Below are 19,493 nucleotides of genomic sequence, written 5' to 3'. Positions count from 1 at the left end.
ATGCCAAAGAGAAAGATAGGTTAAAAGCACATTACTGTGGATGCTGAAATCTGAAATAAAAACAGAAAATGCTGGAAAATCTCAGTTTGACAGCAGCTGTCTAAAGAGAATGGAGCTAAAGTTTCGTGTTTGGATGACACTTTGTTAAAGCTAGAGATAACTGGAAATAGAATGGGATGTACACCGTTGTTTGGGGGGATGGTAGTGGAGTAGTGGGGCTGGATAGATGACTAGCGATAGGTGGAGGCGAGGGAGAGATTGACAAAGATGTCGTGGGTAAAAAGACAAAGGGAATGTAAATGGTGGTGATCATGGCTCAGAAGATTGTCCAGCATGTTCTCATTTTGTTTGAGAATGATGGGTTGGGTTGCTGCAGGTTGTGTTGAACCTGTTGAAACAGTTTAGCTGGCCAAAAGACTGGACGGTCAACGGTGAAGGTTTATGGAAGGGAAGTGTTCGCTTGAGCGAAAAGGAGGCAGCACGGGGGCAGCAGAAGTAATGCTTATTTTGATTGGAACAAATCACAATCGCCCTTCGAGGAAATGTTTGCCACCTGGAGGATGATATTGTATGCGGCAGATATGATGCAGGAAAGATAGTAGGATGGCAATTGAGAATCAGTGGCTATAAAAACAAAATCAGGGAGCAATGAAAGCAGAAATTGATTGGAGGAAAAAGTACATTTCTGAAGCTCTGGTATGGTATGTAGAGCCATTGGAAGGAATTGGCAGGGGCACTAAAAATGGGGATGATATCAGTCCATGTAGCTGGGCCTCAGGAAGCATAATCTCGGCAGTTGTAATGATCTGTAGATTTTGTACCATCAGTGTTACTTGAGTTTGCACGGTTCTGTTTTGCCAATTGGTACGCTTGGGCATTTCATTCCCCCAATCCCACAGGGAGAACTTTATTTAGGTTGATATTCCTTTTTACTACTCTACTTGGGAACTGTTGAACGTGATTTTGCAAGATCAACTTGCCCAAGAATTTGAATTGTATAATAGTTAGCTTCACTTGTACACATTCTGAGTCCGAAGCTGGAAGGTTGTTGCAGGACTTGAGGACACTTCAGGGCTGCAATAAATGTTGAACTGATAATTGTCAGACTGTTCAAATGGGTTTGAAAGATCCCATGGCACTTTTTCAAAGAAGAGTGGGATGCACTTCGGGAGTTTTGGCTAACACTCATTCTGTGAACACAACTGTCAAATGGATTAATTGGTCAATTATCTTATTGCTGTTTATGGGATCTTGCTGTGTGAAAAATGGCTTCTGTATTAGCCACAACTCTTTTTTTAACAAACAATTTTATTGAGGTATTTTAGGCATAAAGAATAAGTGACATTGTACAGTACAAAAAACAGAAGTCAAGACACAAATTAAACATACTGCAAACCACGGCTCTGTTCAAGCAAGGACCTGCCTCAATATCCCCCTACTCTACTCTACACTACCCTCGCCCCCCCCCCCCCCCCCCCCCCTGCTGACGCTTACTCCTCTGCGAAGAAGTCAATAAATGGCTGCCACCTTGGGGTGAACCCTAGTAGCGAATATCTCAAGGCGAACTTGACTTTCTCTAGGCCAAGAAAGCTCGCCATGTCCGATAGCCATACTTCAGCTCTCGGGGGCTTTGAGTCCCTCCATGCTAACAGTATTCGTCGCCGGGCTACCAGGGAAGCAAAGGCCAGAACACGGCCTCCCTCTCTTCCTGGACTCCCGGGTCCTCCGAAACTCCAAAAATTGTCACCTCCGGGCTCATTACCACCCTAGTTTTCAATACCCGGGACATGACATCTGCGAATCCCTGCCAATACCCCCTGAGTTTCGGGCACGACCAGAACATGTGTACATGGTTAGCCGGCCCTCCGGTGAATCTAGCACACTTGCCCTCCAGCCCGAAGAATTTGCTCATCCGGGCCGCCGTCATGTGGACACGGTGCACAACCTTAAACTGGATCAGGCTGAGCCTGGTGCATGTTGCGGTCGTGTTTATTATGCTCAGGGCTTCTGTCCAGATAACGTCCTCCATCTCCCACCCGAGCTCCTCTTCCCACTTAAGTTTCAGGTCCACGGTCTGCGCATCCTCAGCTCCCATTAGCTCAGTGTAGACGTCTGAGACTGTACCCTCTCCCACCTCTCCCCTAGAAACTGCCCTGTCCTGCCTCCCCTTCGACAGGAGAAGTGGGAAGGATGGCACCAGCCTGCGTACAAAATCCCGCACCTGTAAGTATCTAAATTTGTTCCCCTTCGCCAGCCCAAACTTCTCCTCCAGCGCCCTCATGCTCTGAAAGCTCTCTTCCAGGAACAGGTCCCCCATCCTCACAATCCCCGCCCTCCTCCACAGTCGATACCCCCCATCCATGTTCCCCGGGGCAAATCGGTGGTTGCTGCAGATTGGGGTCCACACCGATGCTCTTACCTCCCCTACATACCTCCTCCACTGGCCCCAGATTCATAGAGCCGCCACCACTATCGGGCTGGTGGAGTACGGCACCGGCGGGAGCGGCAGAGGCGCTGTAACCAGGGCTGCCAAGCTAGTGCCCCTGCACGAAGCAGCCTCCATCCATTTCCTTATCATTGCTATGTTGGCCGCCCAATAACAATTGCTGAAGTTCGGCAATGCCAGCCCCCCTTCTCCTCTGTTCCTTTCAAGCATCACCCTCTTCACCCGCGGGGACTTCCCCACCCATACAAATCCCAGAATAATTTTATTCAGCCTCTTAAAGAAGGACCGCGGGATAAAGATGGGGAGACCCTGAAAAACAAACAAGAACTGCGGGAGAATCGTCACCTTAACAGTTTGCACCCTCCCCGCCAATGACAGCGGGAGCACATCCCACCTCCGGACCTCCTCCCTCACTCGTTCCACCAGTCGGGACAGGTTGAGCTTATGCAATGTGCCCCAGTCCCGTGCCACCTGAATCCCCAAATATCGGAAACAGTCCCCCACTAGCCTGAACGGCAACTCTTTCAGCCTATTCTCCTGCCCCCTCGCCTGAATTACAAACAACTCGCTCTTAGCCATGTTCAGTTTGTATCTGGAGAACTGGCCAAATTCCCTCGGGGTTGCCATGATACCGTCCATCCCCACCATCCGATACATATAACAGCAGATCGTCTGCGTATAACGAGACTCTATGTTCCACTCTTACCGCCCCCCCCCCCCCCCCCCCCCCCCCCCCCCCCCCCCCCCCCCGACCAGCCCTTTCCAGCCCCTAGAAGCTCTCAGTGCAATTGCCAGCGGCTCTATGGCCAGCGCAAACAGCAGTGGGGAGAGAGGGCAGCCCTGTCTTGTCCCACGGTGCAGTCTACAGTAGTCCGACGTCGTCCTGTTCGCCCTTACACCCGCTCCAGGGCCTGATATAATAGCCTAACCAGTCGATGAACCCCGCCCCGAACCCAAACCGTCCTAGTACCTCCCACAGATAATCCCACTCGACCCGATCAAAAGCCTTTTCAGCATCCATGGCTACCACATTAGCCACAACTCTTAGCCAACAGGCCTTGACTGTGAAGCAGTTTTGGGGATATGATGAACAGTCGGAGCTAAAGTAATGTAGTTTTAAAATTAGTTGTATAATCATATCTGACAAAATAAGGGAGAGCAGCAAAGTCAGAATGTAGTTAAAACATTTGCAAAATAATTTACTTTTGTTATGGAACAGGTGAATGGCAAATTAATGATGTTGCATATAAATGTGAACTATTGCACATTGTCTCAGCCAGTGTGTGAGATAAATGGAATTGAAATAACCCAGTAGGGGTTGGAAAGAAAGAGGCACACCAGTTTTTATGTCTAGACAATATGATAAAGGAATTAATAAAGAGAATAGGATGCTTCAATGTATAGCTCAAAGTGTAGAACACAGTTGAGTTATACTGATACTTTATAATGCATCAGACTGAAAGCACCTGCTCCAGTTTTGGTCATGTCACAAATAAATTGGAGACGGTGCAGGTAGAGGAATAATAATACTGTGAAAAGCCCCTAGTCGCCACATTCGGGTGCCTGTTCGGGTACACTGGAGGAGAATTCACAATGTCCAATTCCCCTAACAGCACGTCTTTCGGGACTTGTGGGAGGAAACCGGAGCACCCGGAGGGAACCCATGTAGACACGGGGAGAAGGTGCAGACATCACGTTAATAAAACTGATATCACGTGAAACAACAAATGAGGTATGACGAAAGAGAAGGACAAAAACAGATTTGCTCACAATTATCATAGCCCATCTCTCACAAATATCATAGCCCATCTCTCACAATTATCATAGCCCATCTCTCACAAATATCATAGCCCATCACTCACAATTATCATAGCCCATCTCTCACAAATATCGTAGCCCATCTCTCACAAATATCATAGCCCATCTCTCACAATTATCATAGCCCATCTCTCACAAATATCATAGCCCATCACTCACAATTATCATAGCCCATCTCTCACAAATATCATAGCCCATCTCTCACAAATATCATAGCCCATCTCTCACAAATATCATAGCCCATCTCTCACAAATATCATAGTCCATCTCTCACAAATATCATAGCACATCTCTCACAAATATCATAGCCCATCTCTCACAATTATCATAGCCCATCTCTCACAAATATCATAGCCCATCTCTCACAAATATCATAGCCCATCACTCACAATTATCATAGCCCATCACTCACAATTATCATAGCCCATCTCTCACAAATATCATAGCCCATCTCTCACAAATATCATAGCCCATCTCTCACAAATATCATAGCCCATCTCTCACAAATATCATAGCCCATCTCTCACAAATATCATAGTCCATCTCTCACAAATATCATAGCCCATCTCTCACAATTATCATAGCCCATCTCTCACAAATATCATAGCCCATCTCTCACAAATATCATAGCCCATCACTCACAATTATCATAGCCCATCTCTCACAATTATCATAGCCCATCACTCACAATTATCATAGCCCATCTCTCACAAATATCATAGCCCATCTCTCACAAATATCATAGCCCATCTCTCACAAATATCATAGCCCATCTCTCACAAATATCATAGCCCATCTCTCACAAATATCATAGCCCATCTCTCACAATTATCATAGCCCATCTCTCACAAATATCATAGTCCATCTCTCACAATGATCATAGCACATCTCTCACAAATATCATAGTCCATCTCTCACAATGATCATAGCCCATCTCTCACAAATATCATAGCCCATCTCTCTCAAATATCATAGCACATCTCTCACAAATATATCAGTTCTTCCCTTCCACCTTTTGAGTTAGTTTGTAGAGTGCGGTAATTTTTACATAGGAATATGCAGCACAATTCTGGCCTGGCTGAGTGCAGCTTGAACATCATTTAAGAAGCTTGTTGCCACCTAGGGCAAAGCAGCCTGCTTGTTTGGCGCCCCATCCACCATTGACTCTCTCCACCACCGGCGGGCAGTGGCAGCCGTGTGTACCATCTACAAGTTGCACTGCAACAACTTGCCAAGGTCCCTTCAATAGCACTTCCAAACCCATGACTGTGACAACCTAGAAGAGCATGGGAATTGACTTTTTAACAACCATGATTGAATTTGCCTCCACCACACTCTCGGGCAGATACATGGGAACATCACCTGCAAGTTTCCCTCTAGTCAGCGCATCACCCTGACTGAAACTATATTGCCATTCCTTCACTGTCACTGGGTCAGAATCCTGGATCTCCCTCCCCAAGAGGGCACATGGACTGCAGTGGTTCAAGAAGGTCAATCATCACCTTCACATCTATGCCAATTGGGGGTGGGTAATAAATGCTGGCTTTATCAGAAATGCCTGCATCTTCAGAATGAATTTTAAAAATGTTTTTAAAACATAGATTCAAGATAGTCAAAATTAAAGTGACTGTTCGCTCAGTAAGTGCTTCTAGAATAATCTATCAAGTAAGATAATGTAGGCATATTTATTAGGATGATTCAATATGCAACTGAATTCTATAATGGTAGGGATATATGAATTGAATTTTGCTAGGCTAATGACTTACCTGATGCATAGTCCTGATGTTGATCCCTATGGTCCAACATTAACTCTTGACTCCCAACTTTTGATGTGCGCCTAACTACCTTTCTTGTCTTAAATCTTCACGCTCTTTTCTTGGTTTCTAGTCATATTGTCTAATGCACGGATTTACAGAATATTCACAGCACAGCCCTTTGGAACATTATGTCTGTGCCAGTTCTGTACAAGATCAATTCATCTAGTGCCACTTCCCTGTCTTCTCCCCATAGTGCTTCAATTTTGTCCTTTTCAAATAATGAGCCAATCTTAATTTGACAGCCACAAGCCTCCAACAGGGTATCAGGCAGTGCATCTCAGACCCTAATCACTCAGCACATAAAAAAATCCCTTCCTCATGTCGTCTTTGCTGCTTTTGCCAATTACATTTAATTTGTGTCCTCTGATACTTGAATTTTTTAACCAATGGAAACCGTTTCTCCTTATTTACTCTGACGAGACCCTAATGATTTTGAATATCTCGATCAAGCCTCCTCTCAATCTTCTCATCTCTAAGGAGAACAGCCTCTGTTTCTCCAATCTATCCTCATAACTCATCTCTGGAACCATTTTTGTGAGTCTTTTCCCCTCCCACCCACTCTCTAATGTCTTCACCTTTTCTAAAGAATTGAACAGAATATTCCAGTTGAGCTCAACCACTCGTTTGTACAAGTTTATTCTAACCTCCTTGCTTTTATGCTGTAGCACCTATTGATAAATCTCAGATCCCATGTGCTTTTTAACCATTCTCTCAGCCTGCCCTGCCACTTTTAATGATGTGTGCATATCCCTCTGCTCCTGCACTTGTTTTTGAATTGTACACTCTAGTTTAAATAGTTTATATTGTCTCGCTGTGTTTTCTTCCGACCAAAATGAATCATAGAATTTACAGTGCAGAAGGAGGCCATTCGGTGTGTCGAGTCTGCACTAGCCCTTGGAAAGAGCACCCTAATTCCCATGCCTCCACCCTATCCCCGTAACCCAGTAACCTGCCCTAACCTTTTGGACACTAAGGGAAATTTAGCATGGCCAATCCACCCAACCCGCACATCTTTGGACTGTGAGAGGAAACCGGGGCACCTGGAGGAAACCCACGCACACACGGGGAGAAAGTGCAAACTCCACATAGTGACCCAAGCCGGGAATTGAACCTGGGACCCTGGAATTGAGGCAGCAGTGCTAACTGATGTGTTGGGTGTTCTGGATCACACACAGGTCACCAACACTGGAAGTGGTGCAACTCTATTTTATTATAAGGTTAACTATATTAACATACTTGAACTGTGGGTAAATGCAATACCAGCTTTAACTGTTGACCCTTGCCTAGTCCTAACCAGGTGATGCACTCAGCACATGGTGAATGTCTGTGTTGCAGGCTGTGAGCTCTGTGCTCCGAGCTGGCTGCTACTAGAATGAGCGGGAACTCTCCTGTCCCCTGTCTTTATAGTGCGTGTGCTCTCACTGGTGATTGGCTGCGATGTTGTGTATGCTGATTGGTCCCACTGCATGTCCATCAGTGTGTGTGTGTGTCTGCACCATAATATACTGGTGGTGACACTACCCACTGTGCCACGATGAATCACTTCAGACTTCTCTGCATTGAATTTCATCTGCCATTTAATTGCCCATTCCACCAGCCAGCCCATGTCCTTTTGAAGTACTGCACTATCATTCCTCACAGTTCACACAACTTCTAAGTTTTATACCATTTGCGCATTTTGAAATTTTGTCTTGTTACTCATGGTCTAAGTCATTGATACATGTCTGGAAAAGCAGGCATCCTAACAACAATCCCTGCGGAACTCCAATAAAAACCATCCTCCAATCCTATTTTGAATCTCCTGTTACATTTTAGCATATTTGTAATGTTGGCATGTTGAAGTTCCTGATTTTGAATAAGCTCATTCAAGTTCAATCATGAAAGAAATTAATGGTAATATTCTTTTTTATCGTATGATTTAGTAGTCTAATTCATACGATAAAAAAGAATATTACCATTAATTTGTTAGTTTAATCAGTTAGTTTTTAGTATATGAAACTTTGACCTGTAAAATACCTTGCTAGAAAGAAGTTTTGATGTGGGCACTCACCATGAGTAAAACTTGTAGAAATTAAGTTTAACGTTTCTTACATTTAGTCTGTTGTATATCATTCACTGTATGGTTGCTGGTTATTGGTGTTTTTGTGAATTCTTGGTATCATTTGAAGTGAAGAATTCTATTGGGATTAGGAACCGAATTTAAATGATGTCAGATTCCTTAAATTTCCTCCAACTAGACAGTTGGGCATCGGGCTCCATCACCTGATTTTTCACCCCACGCTTCTTGTAGGATGTCGACCAAATACCCCAAAATCCACCAGGTCCGAGTCCGCTTTCTCCGTCTACAGCAGGCCTGTGAATGGAGGATCACACCTGGGGCAAAAGTAGGAAATGGGATTGATGCGTCATCAATTTGATGTTGGGTTGCATTACTATGCAACATACTAATTTCAAATCAATCTATATACCTTTACAGAAACGAGGGCCATATTCAGAGGATTTAGCCAATATTGTTTTGACTTTGGAGCACCTCCTTTAAAGCTGATTGGTTGAGAGAGCGCTGTATTCACGAGTTGAGGCAATATGTTAGTGCAGTAATTTAACAGTGGTTTTGATCCGTCATGTAAGTATATAATGAACTGACGTGATAAGCCTGGGTCTTTCACCATGAAATGAGACATTTCGGAAGAAAGCTTTGCTAGGAGGAAGAAAATACGTCCACAGCAATAACAAGAAGATTATAGGGCAGGTGTTTTGGAAGGAGAAGATTAAATGTGCCAAAGGGCCTTCATCATCAGAATCTATCTTCTAGTATTTCATGTTCACATGAGTATCTGTAATTCAATTGGCATGCGAACTGCTTTTCATTTTCCAATGCAGTTGAGTCTGTGGGCAATTTCTGACAGTAGCAGAGTCCAGGCACTGGCTGTGATGTTTTGTCTACCTAGCCAGCATGTACATTACTGATGGAACAACAGTCTCAGTTCAGCCGACTGGGAAACAGAGTCTGATAATTAAAGATCTATAAACAAGATAAATAAGGAAGCTTTCACACAGTTCTAATTGTGTTGTTTATACAGAGTAACACAATGTTTTATTTCTATTAAACCCGTGGAAGCCTGGAAAATATCTTTTCTCATGAACGCCTCCTGTGGAAATATTAAAAATTGAGATTTGGAAGCTCTGTAAACTCGAACAAAGTAGACTCGCTGTTTAAAATGCTGAACGTTAGCCATGGTCATATTGAATGCAGGCATGACGGGCCATGTGGTGTACTCTTGCTCCGACCTCTTGAGTTCTCATGGGGGCTGATTTAGCACAGTGGACTAAACAACTGGCTTGTAATGCAAAACAAGGCCTGCAGCGCGGGTTCAATTCCCTTACCGGCCTCCCCGAACAGGCGCCGGGATGTGGCGACTAGGGGCTTTTCATAGTAACTTCATTGAAGCCTGCTTGTGACAATAAGCGATTATTATTATTATTATTATTATTATTATTATTATTATTATTATTATTATTATTCTTTCAGCTGCCTCAATATTTGGCAGATTGATTGTTAAAGATAATGTTGTTTTTCCTGATTATGCTTCTATATGAAACATGCTGTGTAAATGCAAGTTATTGCCCATAGTCACCCCAGCTACAGCCTCCAGTTCTGAGAAGGTACCAGGTAAAATTGTCATTTTAAAAAATGCAAATGCACAGTTGTTGGTCTAAGCAGTTAAATAAGTCTACTTTTTCTGGCACGTGCTGAGTACACAGCATGATGACTGCATATTTGACGGGGAAGAAATTCCCCATATTGTTCCATACCTTTTAAGAGCAATCTAACTCGAATGTCCTTTCTATAATTTTTTCACGAGAGGTGTTATATCTAAATTTTTTAAGATCTGCTTGAAAATCACAATCTTTTCTTCAGATGGTTCAGTGTCAAAACGAATTAATGTTCTTCACCACTCTGGTTGTTGATTATTTCATGGATAAATAATGTGCCCCTGCTCCTTGATGGGATGGAATCAAACTCTTTGAAGTTAGTTTTCACGGTTGTCAGAGGAATCATAGTCTTTCCTGAATTGGGTTTGCCATTGAATTCTCTGGAGCATAAGTCAGCGGTCAAGGCTGCAGTTGCATGATTATTTTGTCTTTGAATAATTTTTTCCTTTTCATATATGTGTCACTGGCAAGGCGATATTTATTTCCACCTTTGGGTACCTGAGGACACTAAGAGCCAAACACCTGCTCTGAAGATGTTGTTCTATATTGGCCAGATTGGATCAGAACATAGAACATAGAAAAATACAGCACAGAACAGGCCCTTCGGCCCACGGTGTTGTGCCAAACCTTTGTCCTAGATTAATCATAGATTATCATAGAATTTACAGTGCAGAAGGAGGCCTTTCGGCCCATCAAGTCCGCACCGGCTCTTGGAAAGAACACCTCACCCAAGGTCAACACCTCCACCCCATCTCCATAACCCAGTAACCCCATCCAACATAAGGGCAATTTTGGAATGATGGTCATCAAATATTAACAACAAACCAGTGGTGTTCTTAAGACAATCTTGCAGCTTTTCATGGTTTACACCCCTAAATTACTGGATTGGTGGATTTTGATTTCTCGATTTGAACTCGAGACCTCTGGGTCAATAGTCCAGACCACAATCGTTAGGCTATTCAACTGCAAAACAAATAAATGTGTTTAGAAACCATTCCAGAATCACAGATTTGTTACAGCACTGAAGGTACCTCCTAATGCTGACTCTCCCATTGAGTAATTCAGCCAGTACCATGTTCTACCTTTTACTGGTAGTCCATTACAATCCGATTCCCTCTGAAAGTCTCGTTTGAACCTGCATTCACCACACTCTTGGGCAGTGCATTCAAAGTGGAAAAATGTCTCCGTGTGTCTTCTTTGCTTCTTTTGCTAATTACCTTAAATTACCTGTGCCCTCTTGTTCTCAATCCTCCCAACAGTGAGTATAACTTCCCCCTATCCACTGTGCCCAGGTCCTTCATGATTTCGATCAAATCTCCTCTTGTTTTCTGTTCTCCAAGGGAAGCAGTTCCAATTTCTCCAATCTGTCTATATAACCCTCTTTAATGCTTTCATGTCTTTCTGAGAATGTGGTGCCTAGAACTGGATGCAATGCTCCAGTTGAGGGCAGACCAGTGTGTGATACAATTTTTAACATTTCTCCCCCTTGCTTCTGTACTCTATGTCCCTATTTATAAAGCCGAGGATATTATATTCTTTATTAAATATTCTTTTGACTTGCCTTTCCATCTTCAATGACATATGCACACATATACTCATTTTTGCAGATCAATAGACACTCATTTATACAGATCTACACTGATGATCCTAAGAAAAGTCCAGAAATAAACCTTAAGCTAACATCTGTTTTGGTCCCAGAAGAGATTTTATTAATCAAACTAAAAACAAAAAAAAAAGGAACAGGCCCTTCGGCCCTCCAAGCCTGCGCCGACCATGTTCCCCGTCTAACCTAAAACCTTCTACATTTCGGGGTCCCTATTCCTCTATTCCCAACCTATTCATGTATTTGTCAAGCTGCCCCATAAAAGTCACTATCGTCCCTGCTTCCACCACCTTCAGCAGGGAGTTCCCGCCACCCATTACCCTCTGTGTAAAAAAAAAAAAAAAACTGCTCTCGTACATCTCCTCTAAACTTTACCACTTGCACCTTAAACTTATGTCTTCTACACCAGGTTAAAGTCCAACAGGTTTGTTTCGATGTCACTAGCTTTAGGAGCGCAGCTCCTTCCTCAGGTGAATGAGGAAGATTCCTTCATTCACCTGAGAAAGGAGCTGCGCTCCGAAAGCTAGTGACATCGAAACAAACCTGTTGGACTTTAACCTGGTGTTGTAAGACTTCGTACTGTGCTCACCCCAGTCCAACGCCGGCATCTCCACATTATGTCTTCTAGTAATTGACTCTTACACTCTGGGGGGGGAAAAAGCTTCTGACTATCCACTCTGTCCATGCCCCTCATAATTTTATAGCCTTCTATCAGGGTACCCCATAACCTCCACCGTTCCTATGAGAACAAACCCGAGTTATCCAACCTCTCCTCATGGCTAATGTCAGCCATACCAGACAACATCCTGGTAAACCTCTTCTGTACCCTCTCCAAAGCCCCCACATCCTTCTGGTAGTATGGCGACTATACTATATTCCAAGTGTGGCCTAACTAAGTTCTATACAGCTGCAGCCATACTCAATGCCCCGGACAATGAAGGCAAGCATGCTGTATTCTTGACTACCTTCTCCACCTGCGTTGCCAATTTCAATGATCGGTGGACCTGTACATCCAGATCCCTCTGCATTCAGGAAAGCACCTTTCCACTGTTACCCTCTGTCTTCTATTCTTCTATGACCGAGCCAGTTCTGTATCCATCTTGCCAGCTCACCTCTGATCCTGTGCAACTTCACCTTCAGCACCGGCCTGCCATGAGGGACCTTGTCAAGGCCTGACTGAAGTCCATGTAGAGAACGTCCACTGCCCCATCTTCATCAATCATCTTCATCACTTCCTAGAAAAACTTGATCAAGTTAGTGAGACACCACCTCCTCTTCACAAAACCGTGCTGCCTCCCGTCAATAAGTCCATTTGCTTCCAAATGAGAGTAAATCCTATCTTGAAGAATCCTCTCCAATAATTTCCCTACCACTGACATAAGGCTCACCGGCCTGTAATTCCCTGGATTATCCTTGCTAGCCTTTTTAAACAAAGGAACAACATTAGTTATTCTCCAGTCCTCTGGGACCTCACCTGTAGTCAGTGAGGATACAAAAATTTCTCTCAAAGCCCTTGCAATTTCCTCCTTTGCCTCCCTCAGTATTCTGGGATAGATCCCATCAGGCCCTGGGGACTTATCTACCCTAATTATTTTCAAGCTGCATAACACCACCTCCTTTTTGATCTCCGTGTGACTCAGATTATCTACTCACCCTTCTGCAGACTCATCATCCACCAAGTCCTACTCTTTTTTTTTATCATAGATTATCATAGAATTTACAGTGCAGAAGGAGGCCATTCGGCCCATCGAGTATGCACCGGCTCTTGAAAAGAGCACCCTACCCAAGGTCAACACCTCCACCCTATCCTCATAACCCAGTAACCCCACCCAACACTAAGGGCAATTTTGGACACTGAGGGCAATTCATCATGGCCAATCCACCTAACCTGCACATCTTTGGACTGTGGGAGGAAACCGGAGCACCCAGAGGAAACCCACGCAGACACGGGGAGAACGTGCAGACTCCGCACAGACAGTGACCCAAGCCGGGAATCGAACCTGGGACCCTTGAGCTGTGAAGCAATTGTGCTATCCACAATGCTACCGTGCTGCCCCCACAATGCTACCGTGCTGCCCAATTATATTTAAAAATATAAATTGAGAGTGCCCAATTCGGTTTTTCCAATTAAGGGGTAATTTAGTCTGGCCAATCCACGTACCCTGCACATCTTTGGGTTGTGGGAGTGAAACCCACGCAGTCACGGGGAGAATGTGCAAACTCCACACGGACAGTGACCCAGAGCCGGGTTCGAACCTGAGTCCTCAGTGCCGTGAGGCAGCAGTGCTAACCACTGAGCCACCGTTCTGCCCACCCAAGTCCTACTCTTTGGTGAATACTGATGGAAAGTACTCATTTAATACTGCGCCCATTTCCTCTGGCTCCCCTGTCCCTTAGTGGGCCAACCCATTCCCTTGCTGTCCTCTTGCTCTTTAGATATGTGTAAAAAGCCTTGGGATTTTCCTTAATCCTGTTTGCCAATTAATTTTTGTGACCCCTTTTAGCCCTCCTGACTCCTTGCTTAAGTTGCTCCCTATTTTACTTACATTCCTCCTGGACTTTGTCTGTTCCCAGCCTTCTAGCCCTTACAAATGGTTCCTTTCTCTTTTAAAGTAGGCTCACAATATCCCTCATTATCCAATATTCCTGAAACTCGCCATACCCACCTGGTGCCGCTATGCCTGGTCCCCATTTGTGGAGACCAGTACGAACTGGCTCTCCCTCGGGGCCTCCGAGGCCGGTTTGTACTGGTCTCCACAAGACTTTGTGTCGATTCTGGATTTTGGGTCAGTTATTAATTTAAATGAATAATATACACGCGCAGACATCAGATTAATGCATGAGCTGTCTTAAGAGGTGGAGGAAAGAAAAGGGATGTCTCAGATTTTCTGAATTGAATAAGAATGTCACTAAGAATGTGCAAAATTCTGTGTCTCAATGGCTGTACTTTTTTTGAATATATTTGAAGATATAATTTCAGTTTTTGAGTTCAAATGCATTAAGATTTAACAACTGTAACCTTTTAAAGCAGTTCAATTTGTTTGTATTTGTGGAGATGTGAATCTGTGGAACTGAAACACAACTGCCTCATTCAAGTCCCGTGCCCACACCAAGGATAATCCATTGCAACGGTCCTGCAGGGCCTGTATTACCTGTGGAATCCAGCATTATTTCAAGATGATCAAACAATTAAAAAAAAAAAAAGTAATTGTGAGTTCCTTCAGGCTCTGTTTCCTTCAAACAGAAGATGATCTGATTCTAGTTTAACTGCAGAAAACATAAATAGAATGGAAAGGACTCTCTTTGATATGTCTATATTCGTGACCTGGCAAATTTATCAAGAAGCTTTTTGATCAAGCTTGTTGATGTTCGGTGAATTAGAATGGAATGCCGATTTAATAATAACACCACTAGATATTATTCCTCATTTTTTAATATCCTTTTCTTCAGAGGCATGTGAAAGTATGGCTCACCTGGAAAGATCAGAGAGAGGAATGAGGAATCAAGGGTTCTGGAGGAAGAGATATCCACGCTGGAGTGGACAGGAGCAGTATCACCATGGAAACAGTGAAACACAAAGGTATGCTTTATTGCACACAGGGAAAAATCGTCTTGGTGGGACAAAGATAAGTTTTCTCCGGGAGAGAAGATTTTTCTCGGTTCAGTTCTACCTGTCGTAGTTAAAACTGAAATGCAAAGGGCAACTCAGAAAAATCCAATTATAGAGCTGGATTATCACTGTTAGAGATCAGATTTAAGCTTGGCTCAGATGATACCATCTTGGCATTCTGATATTGATTGTAAGTTGTATAATCAAGGTTTGACATGTCTGTTACGTGAACAGAATCAACGGACAAGTGAAAATTGGGGTCAGTGTGTTTTCCCACTTCTGTCATTGATGGTTGTCCTGTCTCTTACAATTTAAAAACAAGTCTGGGATGAGTTCAGTGTTGGAGTTTGTAGAATCAGTGTCGTCACATTGTGAATGGCGGGGTGGGAATTTGCCTCAAGCATCTGTTTAATAAAATATGTTCACAAGGAAGCCACCGATTTGTAAGTTAGTGCTTCAAGTGAATGATAACTTTGAAAATGTGTGCATTTGAAGCAAAATGTTGACAACGCACTTCAACTTTATCCTTACAGTATGCAGTCATGAAGTGAACGCAGATATGGTTGTGTACATTGCTATCACTTGTGTGCATGTTGTTTTTAATCTTTTCCTAGCCATTAGGTGAACTGCAAGAAAAATCCAAGGTGACTGGTCCTCTGCATATTTTTGTCTTTCAAAGTCTCTGTGACAAACCACCTGGCCTCTTGTCAGCATCTGCTCACAATAGCACAATGATGTTGGGAACCTACATGAGAGCTAATAGATGCAAACACAGTTTTGTACAACTCAGTTTTGACTTTCAGGTTTGACCTCTAAGAAACTCCAAATTTTCTTAAAATAATCTTTGATACTGAATCACAGAAGAAGCTATCTCATCCCTCTCCGTATGCAATGCTGCAGTCGGATTTCTGGGCTATCTGTTTTTATTTCCTAAAGGAAAATCATTCCTAAAGTGTAATTGTGATGTCCAATCCTACTGCGTACATTAAATTGTGCAGCAGAGTGCATGCTGTGTTAGTTTAACATAGGCACGACTGAGACCCAGAGAGACGTGCACATTTGTATCCTGTTGTTTTTCTGCCGGCGTTTAAATTGAATTGCAATAGAAGGAATCACGAATTGCTTATCTGAGATGAGGCTTGGCATGGAAGGTTCCATCGTGGGCATTCTGAGATCCCGAAAATCTAAAGTGGACTATAATGTTTTAAAGTGCAATTCAGTGAGGATAACAGATTGCACCGATTTGTTTGGCTACCAGTTGAGGTTGTAGAGATGCTTCGTGTTGCCATCATCTTCTTTCAAAACTGTTTTCTTCACATTATTAGACTACTTTGAGAGTCTGGGAAACAAATGTAGAGATGAGTTTTATATTGGTTTATAAGATCTGTTATGTACTTATTATCTGATTAAATAACAGCTATAATAATAAGATACCACTACTGTCACAGTAGTTCGTAGCAGGTTTGATTTTTATGCTACGTTGCAGAGTATTTGTCTACTCAAACCTTTCATTGAACCTATTTTTAAACAGCAAATTATTTTTACTTATTGAAGGACAGGGGATTAAGACTTGATTTGCACCTACTACCATCCCTATTAACATTCGGGCAAATAATTATTAACGCTTCCCCTGCTACAGTTTGAGGTGTTCTAAGACTTGATATCCAGCGACTGTGAGCTACAAAAGCCACAGAAATTTAATATATTACCAGCAGCCATTTACACTCCAATGTCAATGTGAAAAAGGCTTTCAGACACTATTTTGACTTAAATGCAGCTATAACAGTGGAGTAAGTCGGGTTAATTCTAATTCCAAAACACTTGTGTATGTTTGACTGATAAAGATTGCAGGCTTCCTTTATTTATCTCATTCATTAGTGTCATCCAGAAGTACAATTCAATTGCTTGCAATAAAACTGTTGAATCATTCCAACATGGTACTGTAGGTAGTGCCATGTGTATATAGATAGCCGACTTAAATATAGAAGGATTATGTCTGATACTTTGGAAGTGACTTTGAGCAGCAAGACCTGACCTCAATGCTTAATTATCAGGGGAATAAACCGATGAATGGTCCGTTTCTGTGATGTGGCATCGTTTAATTTGTACCACAAAAATAAGGGGAAATATTTAAATCTTCAGAATTAACTACCTGATTACATCAGTCAAAATGTGCTTAAACGTTTCAGAAATTCACTTTAGAACATCGAACTGTACAGCACAGTACAGGCCCTTCGGCCCACGATGTTGTGCCGAACTAGTCTGAAACTAAGATCAAATCAATCTACTCCCAATCATTCTAGTGCACTCCATATGCCTCTCCAATAACTGCTTGAAAGTTCCTAAAGTGTCCGACTCCACTACCATAGCTGGGTGTGCGTTCCACGCCCCAACCACTCTCTGAGTAAAGAACCTACCTCTGACATCCCTCCTATACCTTCCACCATGAACCTTATAGTTATGCCCCCTTGTAACAGCTACATCCTCCCGAGGAAATAGTCACTGAACGTCCACTCTAGCTAGCCCTCTCATCATCTTATACACCTTAATTAAGTCACCTCTCATCCTCCTTGCCTCCAATGAGAAAAGTCCTAGCTCCCTCAACCTTTCCTCATAAGACCTACCCTCCAATCCAGGCAGCGTTCTGATAAATCTCCTTTGCACCCTTTCCAATGCTTCCACATCCTTCCTATAATGAGGTGACCAGAACTGCACACAATACTCCAAATGGGGCCTAACCAAGGTCTTGTACAGTTGCAGCATAACCTCACGGCTCTTAAACTCAATCCCCCTGTTAATAAATGCAAACTCCGAGATCTCTCTGCTACTCCACATTCTTCAGAACCCTGCCGTTAACCCTGTAATCCGCATTCAAATTTGTCCTACCAAAATGAATCACCTCACACTTATCAGGGTTAAACTCCATCTGCCACTTTTCAGCCCAGCTCTGCATCCTATCAATGTCTCTTTGAAGCTGACAACAGCCCTCCACATTATCCACTACTCCATCAATCTTGGTGTCATCAGCAAATTTACTAACCCAACCTTCAACTCCATCATCCAAGTCATTGATAAAAATCACAAATAGCAGAGGACCCATCACTGATCTCTGTGGTACACCGCTGATGACTGGGCTCCAGGATGAAAATTTACCATCTACCACCACCCTCTGTCTTCTATGTGATAACCAGTTACTAATCCAATCGGCCAAATTTCCCTCTATACCATGCCTCCTTACTTCCTGCATGAGCCGACCATGGGGCACCTTGTCAAACGCCTTACTAAAATCCATGTATACGACGCCAACTGACATATCAAGGACACGCAGTATTTGCTCCTTGAACAAGCTCCACATCTCAATTGTGCCTATCCCTGACAGTTCCTGTTTCTGTCTTATGCTCCCCAATTCTTGCCTAATCGCATCGTAATTACCCTTCCCCCAGTTATAAACCTTGCCTTGCAGTATGTTCCTATCCCTCTCTATTGCTATAGTGAAAGTTACCGAATTGTGGTCACTATCTCAAGTGCTCTCCCACAACCAAATCTAACACTTGGCCCGGTTCATTACCCAGTACCAAATCCAATGTGGCCCCACCGCTTGTGTGAGGAAACCCTCCTGCACACACTGGATAAAAACAACCCCATCCAAACTATTCGAATTATAGAGGTTCCAATCAATATTTGGAAAGTTAAAGTCACCCACGACAACTACCCTGTGACTACCGCACCTATTCAAAATCTGCATTGCAATCTTTTCCTCCACATCTCTGTTACTGTTTGGGGGCCTATAGAAAACTCCTAACAAAGTGACCGCTCCTTTCCAATTTCTAACTTCAGCCCACCTCAGTAGACGGATCCTCCTCAAACTGCCTTTCTGCAGCCATTATACTATCCTTGATTAACAATGCTACTCCTCCACCTCTTTTACCACCTTCCCTAATCTTACTGAAACATCTAAACCCCGGAACCTCCAACAACCATTCCTGCCCCTGTTCTATCCACGTCTCCCTAATGGCCACAACATCGTAGTCCAGGTACCAAACCATGCTTCAAGCTCACCAACCTTATTCCTGATGCTCCTCGCGTTGAAGTAGACACACTTCAAACCACCTTCATGCTTGCAGGTCCACTCTTGTGACCTTGGTACCTTCCTCAGTACTGCACTATCCTCAACTTCCTAAATTCCTGGACTACAAATCAGTTTCCCATCCCCCTGCCAAATTAGTTTAAACCCCCCCGAAGAGCTGTACCAAATTTCCCTCCCAGGATATTGGTGCCCCTCTGGTTCAGGTGTAACCCGTCCTGTTTGTATAGGTCCCACCTTTCCCAGAATGTGCTCCAATTATCCAAGTAACTGAAACCTCCCTCCTACACCATCCCTGTAGCCACGTGTTTAACTGCACTCTCTCCCTGTTCCTCACGTCGCTAACACATGGCACTGGCAGCAAACCACAGATGACAACACTGTTTGTCCTGGCTCTCAGC

The 19,493-nt window shown here is 43.5% G+C and overlaps 1 protein-coding gene across 6 annotated transcripts in view; it reads left to right on the top strand.

The window, feature by feature from the left end:
- The window catches only part of ccser2a (coiled-coil serine-rich protein 2a), an 883,756-nt gene that overhangs the window by 326,506 nt on the left and 537,757 nt on the right, over window positions 1-19,493 (top strand). For all 6 annotated transcript variants that reach the window (XM_072491377.1, XM_072491378.1, XM_072491379.1 and 3 more), the window contains exon 6: window positions 14,849-14,978. In XM_072491377.1, the coding sequence (XP_072347478.1) occupies window positions 14,849-14,978 (130 nt within the window). The remainder of the gene's footprint in view (window positions 1-14,848; window positions 14,979-19,493) is intronic.

The sequence above is a fragment of the Scyliorhinus torazame genome, chromosome 28, assembly GCF_047496885.1.
Source record: "Scyliorhinus torazame isolate Kashiwa2021f chromosome 28, sScyTor2.1, whole genome shotgun sequence".
NCBI lineage: Eukaryota > Metazoa > Chordata > Chondrichthyes > Carcharhiniformes > Scyliorhinidae > Scyliorhinus > Scyliorhinus torazame.
This window is presented reverse-complemented; position numbering and strand designations above follow the sequence as displayed.